Here is a 9,625-nt window from a genome sequence, read left to right as displayed (position 1 = left end):
GTGTGTGTGTGTGTGTGTGTGTGTAGGGGGTGAAGTTATGGGGTTCAAGGGGAGGGATAAAAGATGCCTTCTGTGAATGAGTATTGCACTTGTCCTTGGCAATATTTGAACAAAGATTAGTTTTGGTTATATGTATCTGAAAATTGAAATATAAAAGGGTGAATGCTCAGAAATTAACATATAATTCATACACAGAGAAGTACCATTATGCATTTTCTCTTCAATTTAATGTGATTTTAAAGATGCTGGGCAGTCTGCTTTGCAATAAATGGAGTGGTGATGACACTGGCTGTATCTTCAGTCCCCAAAACAGGTCCTAGCGCACGCTGCCCACGGGAGGACTCAGGAAGGTGCATGCCGACCATGAGTGATCTCTCTGTTTCCCTAGCTGGCGGACTGCTTCACCAGGGATGCTGTGACCCACGTGGCCAAACTGCAAGTTAAAGGCAACAAAACCTTCCTGACCAATTCCTCTTCAAATTTTGATTAATATCTGACAGTAGACTGAAAATACCCTTCAGCAACCTCCATCACCCTTGGAGATTCTGAGGCACTGTACTAAGCTAAACAATGAAGAAAGAGCATTTTTTTTTTTAAATAACAAAAACAGTGAAAAGGAAGGAATGACAGTTATATACGGGACATTCTGTATTCCAGTTTCTGCATTTTAACATAGTGAAGATATAACATGTTAAGAAATGGTAAAATTTAAACATGTTTTTCTTTTCTTTTCATTAATTTAAGTAGACATTTTAAGCCTAAGATACAGTTTGAGTGATCATGGGGTAAGTTAAATTATGTGGAAAAACTACAAAACATGCCAAAAGGAGAAATAAAAAGATTTGGGGGGGGCGATGTGAGGGAGGAAAAAGAGGTTGTAGCTTTACTATATGTTTTTGCTCACATCTGTAAATTGAATGCAAATTTTCCTAAATTCTGGAATTGTGATGTTAAAAAGTAACTGAGATCAAGAAATCATATGCCAGAGTAGAATTTCAAAATATATTTTACATTTCTAGGATCACACACAAAAAATTCCCTATAAGCATTACCTTAAAACATTTGTTATTAGAAATATAGTTTTGGGAATGAAAATAAAAATTTGATAACGTAATAGAAACATAATCAGATATGCTATACATGTGTCATTTTAACACATACTCTTTATGGTACATTTCATATACGAATGATAAGTTATTTTTACATTATTTATAAAACTGGCAACATGAGTTCCCAGATTTAACTATCTGCCTGGGGGACTCTGGTGCCCACATCCCACATCGGGAAGCCACCACATGCACAGATACAGGCTCCCTGAAGTTCCCCAGGATGTAGAAGTGGCCCCAGGAGGGAGGTGCTGGTGGAGGAGTGAGGGCTGCCCCTCAGCTCAGGAGGCCTACAGGCCACAGGCTGGTTTGGGGAGGGAAGGAGGATTAGGGGTGGATAAGGAAAACTGAACTGGAAGTTAGTTATTCTATTAAGTGATCCACTCCCCACTCTCCCTAAGAAAAGTTAATTTTTTTTTTAATTTTAAAAATCGAAAGTCTCAAACTTCAGTGAAGTTGTCGTTTAGTACTGTCAGCCAAAAAAACAACCTTAACTCTCTTCATTTTCTGATTTTATGACCATATGTCCTGAAGATAGCGTTTTTCTTCTTTTAAAGTAGCCAAAGTTTTCATTGCTTCCAGTTTATCAACTCCAACCTCTTTGCTTATTATTTCCACAAGGGTATCATTTACATCCCTGGCCATATTCTTAGCATCTCTAGAAAAAAGAAATAATAGTACCAATGTTTAACACAGGAATTTTTACCAAATCTTCCTTAATTCATGAACCTAAGGCGCCGCTATCACTACACTTTAGTCCTCCTTCCATTTCTCCACAAAGAGTCCCCAGATGTCTCCCAGCCCCGTCACCCCCCCAACACCAGGCCTTCCCACAGTGACTGTTCTAACACGCACTGGTCACAGCTTACACTCCTCTCCTTCAATGTCCGTGTCCTGGGAGCGGCCCAAACCTTAAGTGTCGAAGGACCTTCCCATCTGGCTTCTGCTCACCTCTCATTCCCTCCCCAATTCTCAAGTCACAGAGTGGCACTTGCATCCCAAGGGCAATAAGATTTTTTACAGGTCTAAGGCTTCATATGTGTGTGTGTGACTATGCACACGCACACCCACCCACCCACACACCCACACACACGCACTGGCAGACCCACTTACTGAGAACGTCCATGTGCCTGGCCCTTCTCTCAATGCTTTGACGTGTCTCAGCTCTGTTCATTTACAGGAAGAGTGAGGTGCCCCCCTCCCCAATGCTCTGCAGTTCCCTGCAGAGCATTTGCTATATTGTAGGCATCTGGTCACCTGCTCCCCGCCCAGGGAATGCCCTGTCTGGTGGCAGGGAGTGTATCTCATTTATCTTCATACCTCTCATCATCTGAACAATGCCAAATACTCAGTAGGCACTTGAATATTTGTTAAATGAAAGAAGTGTTGGACAGGACACTAGCACTTCAGGAACTGAATCTGACCTGCCCCTTACAGTAAAATACATGTTAAAGTCATTTCAGAACTTATATTTCTCTTCCTGTACTTAAGCATATAATCTCTCCTCCCTCCGTGTCTGGGTTATTACCCGATTGGTGCCTTGCTCCTTTAGTATATATCACTGCCTGCCTCCCCTACCTGGCACCTGAGCATGAGGACTGCTTACCCACACACGTAAATGTAACCGTTCTCATGAAGGAGGAGCCTTGCCACCTGCTTGCTGTGAAGCTGGATGTTGTCCTGCACATACTTCACTGGGGCTTGCTCCTCCCTGGCAGGAGAGTCTCTTGAGAAGGAAACCTTCAGGTGAGTTAGGATTCCATGCTTATGGAAATGTCTGAGCTCTTCTCTGAAATACACCGGAAGGTTTGTGATTTAAAGTTGAAAAGTCTGCAATAAGAATCGCACCCCCGTGGTTGAGGCGGACAATACTAGAGTTGTAGAGTACCTGAATAAGTAATCCCTCTCCTGATGTCTACAGCCAAAAAACAACCACATCGCCCCATAGTGTCCGTCTGGATGCTGTTCTTGGAGTTTCTCTCTACGTGAAAGAGAAAGGTGAGATGTTTAACTTAAGGAATATGTATATACAACCAATCTCTCTGTTTGGCTAGGAAATTCCACCAGCCAACCCAGAACTGTCTGTAAACTCTACCTTGAAGTCTCTGAAAGTTCACTCACTGAATTAACACTTTACTCTCCTCAGGGCACCTCGGCCCTGCAGCAGACACTGCAATGAGTCAGCGTCTCTGAGCTGTAGACACCTAGGAGCTCTACAGGACATCTTAGTAACATGGAAAATGCAACCACCACATTGTGAAACTTAGACTGACTTCTACATTCAATATTAATGTCAATCGTATGAACAAAATGAACTCTCAATTAATACACTGGAAAGTGGCACAGGGCTTTGAAAGGAAGAACGCTCTGTTGTGGAGTGTCAGAAATGCTGGGCACACCAATGAGACATGCCGAGTGTGTCTGCCATCACTCTTCCGCTTTCTTAAGGTAAAATAGTAAAATGACAGCAAGATTATGTCTAGATTATGTCCAAATTGCATTACTCCCATATCTGGGGGACAGTACATAAAAACTGTTTATTATTTTACATATGGGGAGAGAAACACATTTTATTTATTTTATTTCAAACAATTCTGTTCTCAGAAAAAATTATATCCATTAGTATCATCCACTGAACATTATAGATGTTTAAGGCTTTCTGGTGTAATTGGCGCTGTCACCACCAATTTTATCTACTTAATAGATGGGACAGCCTGCACAGCATCACAGCATGAAGCTCTGCTGGAAATGTGTCTCCAGCGGCGAGTGCCCCAAGCCACGGGACAGCCAGGGAGAAAAGGAAAGTGCTGCAGTGAGAAGGGAAGCTCCAGCACAAAGTGAATCTCCAGAAGACGGCATCTTTACTTTTCCCGTGGTGACAAATTGTTATGCTATCGCACATTTGATCATAAATTTTTCAAATAAAAACTTTATAAGCAAAATCCAATGCTATCCTAAAAACCAAGGGAGAAACAAAAATGCTCTCTGTTCTATTCCCACCCAGGACCACACGGCATCCATGTGCTCATGTGCTCACCAGCCAGACAGCGCTTACCTATGCTGCAGGAAACCAATGAAGGGCGCTACGCCAGTTCCCGGACCCACCATGATGATGGGGACGGAGGGGTCATTCGGCAAGTGGAAAGAGTTTGCTGTGCGAGGAGAGATGGATATCTGCAACAGTAACCCAACAGTCATCAGTATGAAAGAAAACCTAGACAAAGCCTATAACCGACATGATATTTGCTAAGAAATCAGAAAGTGCAAATTCCCCTAAAAGAAACATCATAAAATTAAACAGCAGCATTACATCTTACTGAAACCATGAACATATTTGTCACTACAGAGAAATAAGCCTGTCTTACACATTTTTATTTTCCATCCACATCTATGGTGTTTTAAAAATGACAGGCATGATATTTCTGAGGTAGAACATGACTTATATAATCTTTTTCTAGTTCCATGAATAAGATCTGTTTCCTAGCATTTCACCCATTGCATGCATTTTGGAGATAAGCAGAAACAATGAAGACACGACTCTTCAACAACATTAACATTAAGATGGGGCGAAAAGTTTTTTTTTTTTTTAAAATATATTTTATTGAATTTTTACAGAGAGGAAGGGAGAGGGATAGAGAGTTAGAAACATCGATGAGAGAGAAACATCGATCAGCTGCCTCCTGCACACCCCCCACTGGGGATGTGCCCGCAACCAAGGTACATGCCCTTGATTGGAATCGAACCCGGGATCCTTCAGTCCGCAGGCCGATGCTCTATCCACTGAGCTAAACCAGTTAGGGCATGGGGTGAAAAGTTTTAAGTGAAAAGTAACTAAAGGGGAAAGTAAGAGCTTGCTCTGAAGATTTAGAGATTGTGCTATGGTATGCTGGGTCCAATGTTACTTGTGTTTGTGCAAAACTAAAAAAATAAGTGGAGACAGATAAAATCTTTTCACTATTTTTCTTCTAAATCATGTGCTGGGGTGCTTACAAGGAATCAGTTGGTAAATATACTTTTTTCCAGGTTCACTTTGCCACATGCCCAAGTTATGCTGGGTGGACACTAAGAGTTAAGAACATAGGAATCCACTCTATAGTCCAAGTTTACTGTATATATTTCAATCTTGAATTTAAGGAAAATCATATGAAATTCATCGACAGGACTTACTTTTTAAGAGAAGAATTGGCAGAGCTGTGTCAAATCATTGTTCTCATTTTGGAATGAGACTGTAATTAATATCACATTAGTCTATTCATTTGACTCATTTAATAATTTTATTGAAGGTACTCTATGAAAAGTATGAGGAATAGAGAAAGGAGTAAAACCAAATCCATCTTCATGGGACTCACATTCTAGTGGGTGGAAAATACAATCAACAAACACATATCCCTAGAATGACAGTCATTAAGTCTCACAAAACAAAATAAGGCGGACATGATGGGCATGGCAGGGATGGCTAACGAGGGCCTGCTCTCTATGTTCTAGGTGCTGCAAGGAGACCAGAGCAGCAGCCGGCTCTTGCTGCAGTAAACCTCAGAGGGTCCACAACACCACACACTCACTCTGGCTCTCTTTAAAGGCTGCAGGTAGGCTCTGCTACCTGCATCTGCTTCACTTGGGATCTCGCCCAAGGAGCAGGCCTGGCCTGGACAATCCTGTCCTTACGTCAGAGGGAAGACTGAGGGAAGAAGTCACACCACACCACCAGGTCTTGCTCAGATGTGGCGGAGGCTAAACATTAATGGGCGGGTGGGCAGGAATAACTGTGAACAGTTGTATTACCTACCCGCCGGTGGAGGGTCATGCCCTTAACATTCTCCACACTTCCTAATAGCATATGGTATACTAAGCACCATGAAACTTAGTGTTAAATTGTATCCTTTCTACTTGCACCTCTGGCGTCTGCATACTGGGTGGTCAATAAAAATCTTTTAAAGTAGGGAAAGACAGAGGGGAAAAAGGGCAGGAGGAAAGAAAGAATAGGGGAAAGGCACCGCTGCTGAGTGTTTGTGATACATTATGGATATACTCTATTTTTTAACTCTTTGGAGATTATCAGCTATTTTTTATATGATCATGAAGTGACATAATACTTTGACATTAGTACTATTTTTTTTTTCAAAAAAGGAATTTTCTCAGGTTCTCAATATTTTGTTGTGACATAATAAATATAGGAGTTTGGAGGGGGGAGGAGAGGAACAGATGGAGACAGACAGATGGACAGACACACATGAGTAAAGCACCTCTGTTTCAGGCAGCAGACTGAGAAAATACCAAGCTAAAGGGCAATTTCAACCAGCAGGCTTCTTGTAGGCACTATCAAGTATATACCAGAGGTCTTAATTCCCTCTAAGGGCTGTGACCTTTTCAACTCCAATAACGTAGTAACCACCAGTCATAAGATAATGCTACAAATGACACAGCCATTTCTTCAATGCCATGGAGAAAGACTTCACAATAAAGCCTGAAGTTTTTTTGTTTTGTTTTTTAAATTTCAGTCATCCATATGGGCTGGGAGGGACAACTTTAAATTGCTGCCTATGCATGTGGTCTTGAGTGAGATTCTGCTGAGTGCTGTATCAAAATATAAAAGATGTCACTACATCTAGATAGAAATATGTCCAGTTTGTTTATAATAAATCGAATAAGATTTTCCTCTATGGGTTTTAAAAGTGATCCTCCACAGTTTCCTCACTAACAGCACTAATTCCGAATCTACACACCATGGCTGACAAAAGGGTAGGGGCAGGGGCAAGTGAAACTCCTACCACCCAGACTGAAGGACATAAAATCAGTCTCTGTCAATTGAGGAAATATTTTAGGAATTATTATTCCTAAAAGGAATTATTTGGGACACAGGATACAGCCTAAACATAAAATGAGGCTGTTTTTAATATTCACCTGACTCATCCTGTGCCAATCTACCAAGAATATTCACAGAAATCTTCTATGAATATGACAAGCAAAGAGAAAACTGTATCATATAAAATTCATGCTTACACATTTATGAAATGCATGGACCACTGAACAGGGAGTGAAAGCAATGTTTTCCAACAGGGATTTAAAAATTCAAGTATGGCATAATCTAATGGATAATGCAGGGAGACAATATGTTCTTTCTAACCAGGCAAAGAACATAATTTCAATGATGCCAGCACTGCACACTCCTAGTACCTGTGGAGCGAGGGCTTTCCCGCCGTCTGCATGGGATGCATGCCTGTTCGGCTGAAGAACTGATTCAACCAATGTGGCCAGCCAGCCTGTGCACACGCCTCGCCGCAGAACCACGGGTGTGGTGTTGGACAGAAACTCCACGATGTTAAAAACAAAGTGAAGCTTCCCTGGGTGAGACAGACTTGAGCTGCAAAGACACACACATTTTTAAACACTGTTAAGACTAAAATATTCAGGCCAAACTAAGCTTTTTTTATTGCAGTGAGAATACAGGGAGAGGCAAAGTAGGTTCAGTTGTGAGTACAAGAAACAGAATTATTTTTGTGTTATTACTGATAAGTTATTGTATTATTTCCGTATGAACAACTGTAAACCTACTTTTGCTCCTTCCTGTATTCCCTTAAGCGCGAATGTACCTTCTAACTCCTCAGAGAGAAGAATTCTGTTGCTACTTAAAAGTCCCCCCTCCCCCCCATTTTGTGATAACATTCTGGGAAGTTTCTAATAACCTGTTTGCCTTCAAGACTAGATAAGATTCATACACTTTTCCTGCTCCTCCCCACCCTCCTCCACTGCCCCATGAAGGCTGCTGGGCACACAACAACGGCGGCAGGAGGAGGACCTAGAGAAGTGGGAGTACGGCCCCACTGAAGAGCCCCTACTCTGTGACCTCCGGGAGGACAGGAGTCTTGACACTGGTCAGCTTCACTCCTCGTTATGCCTGTTATTGTCGCCACAATCGGGTAAGATTTCACTGAATAAATGTGAAGGATTTGGAAGTTGGACTTTCATAACATTTTGGGAGGAAGATACTATATGTCATGTTAATAAATATCAGTACCTTGCACATGAATATGGTCTGGGCTGGAGCTTAGGAAGGTGTTCTAGAAAAAATAAAAATAAGCAATCATTAATTCACAGCTACTAAAAATAAATGCTATATAAGGGATAAAAAAATGCAAGTTCGCCAAAACCGGTTTGGCTCAGTGGATAGAGCGTCGGCCTGTGGACTGAAGGGTCCCAGGTTCGATTCCGGTCAAGGGCATGTGCCTGGGTTGCGGGCACATCCCCAGTAGGAGATGTGCAGGAGGCAGCTGATCGGTGTTTCTCTCTCATCGATGTTTCTGGCTCTCTATCTCTCTCCCTTCCTCTCTGTGAAAAATCAATAAAATATATTTAAAAAAAAAATTCAAGTTCTCATTTGATTTTTATTTTATTTAGAATATTAAAAATAATTTGTTTTAGCCCTAGCCAGTTTGGCTCAGTGGATAGAGCATCAGCCTGAGTACTGAAGGGTCCCAAGTTCAATTCTGGGCAAGGGCACATGTTGTGGGCTTGATCCCCAGTGGGGGAGTGCGGAAGACAGCCGACCAGTGATTCTCTCTCATCATTGATGTTTCTCTCTCTCTCTCTCTCTCTCTCTCTCTCTCTCTCTCTCTCTCTCTCCCCCTTCCCCTCTGAAATCAATAAAAATATACTAAAAAATGTTTTAGTTTTAAATAATATTTTAAGCACATGTAAATGCACAATGTAAAATACTATTGAAAGGGAAAAAAAAGAAACAATAAAATACTATTGAATACTTTTCTCCAATTCCTAAAGTAAACCAGACTTACTGTATTTTCTCAATCTGAAATCAGTATTTCTACCTAAGGGCTGGTTTCTAAAACTAAAGGATGTTATAGAATAGGGTCCATGAGTGCAGGTTAGGGTCAAGGAACCCATTAAATTTTCTGAGTGTATGTGTGCAGCTTTCTGAGGGGAATGTTCAGAGTTTTCAGATTTGAAGTAAGATCATGACCCCAGAAAGATTAAAGACCACTATTTTACAAATTATGGGAACTACTGAGGCTTAAAATATTTTTCCTTCTTATATTTATACTAGAGGCCCGGTGCACAAAAATTTGTGCACTCGGGGGGGAGGGGGGGTCCCCCAGCCTGGCCTGTGCCCTCTCGCAGTCTGGGACCCCTCGGGAGATAACGACCTGCTGGCTTAGGCCTGCTCCCAGGTGGCAGAGGGCAGGCCCAATCCCTAGGTGCAGCCCCTGGTCGGACTCAGAGCAGGGCCGATTGGGGAGTTGGGGCACCGCCCCGTCATGCACAGAGCAGGGCGGATCGGGAGGTTGCGATGCCACCCCTAGTTACGCTCAGGGTAGAGCCGATTGGGGGGTTGGGGCACTGCCCTCTGTCACACGCAAGGCAGGGTCGATGGGGAGGTTGCGGCGCCACCCCCTGTCATGCACAGAGCAGGGCCGATCAGGGGGTTGGGGCGCTGCCCCCTGTCACTCACAGAGCAGGGCCCATCAGGGGGGTTGGGGCTCCATACCCTGTCACACACAGAGCAG

General features: G+C 42.5%; 1 protein-coding gene across 1 annotated transcript in view; it reads right to left on the bottom strand.

The window, feature by feature from the left end:
- Positions 1-200: 200 nt before the first annotated feature.
- MTRR (5-methyltetrahydrofolate-homocysteine methyltransferase reductase) overlaps positions 201-9,625 on the bottom strand; it is a 31,591-nt gene continuing 22,166 nt past the window's right edge. The window contains 6 exon segments of the mRNA XM_023752159.1: positions 201-1,764; positions 2,713-2,895; positions 2,995-3,087; positions 4,162-4,280; positions 7,281-7,467; positions 8,122-8,164. Of these exon segments, the coding sequence (XP_023607927.1) occupies positions 1,620-1,764; positions 2,713-2,895; positions 2,995-3,087; positions 4,162-4,280; positions 7,281-7,467; positions 8,122-8,164 (770 nt within the window). The 3' untranslated portion in view covers positions 201-1,619.

The sequence above is a fragment of the Myotis lucifugus genome, unplaced genomic scaffold (assembly GCF_000147115.1).
Source record: "Myotis lucifugus unplaced genomic scaffold, Myoluc2.0 scaffold_0, whole genome shotgun sequence".
Lineage (NCBI taxonomy): Eukaryota > Metazoa > Chordata > Mammalia > Chiroptera > Vespertilionidae > Myotis > Myotis lucifugus.
The sequence above is the reverse complement of the archived record's forward strand: the minus strand, read 5'-3'. Positions and strand labels throughout refer to the sequence as shown.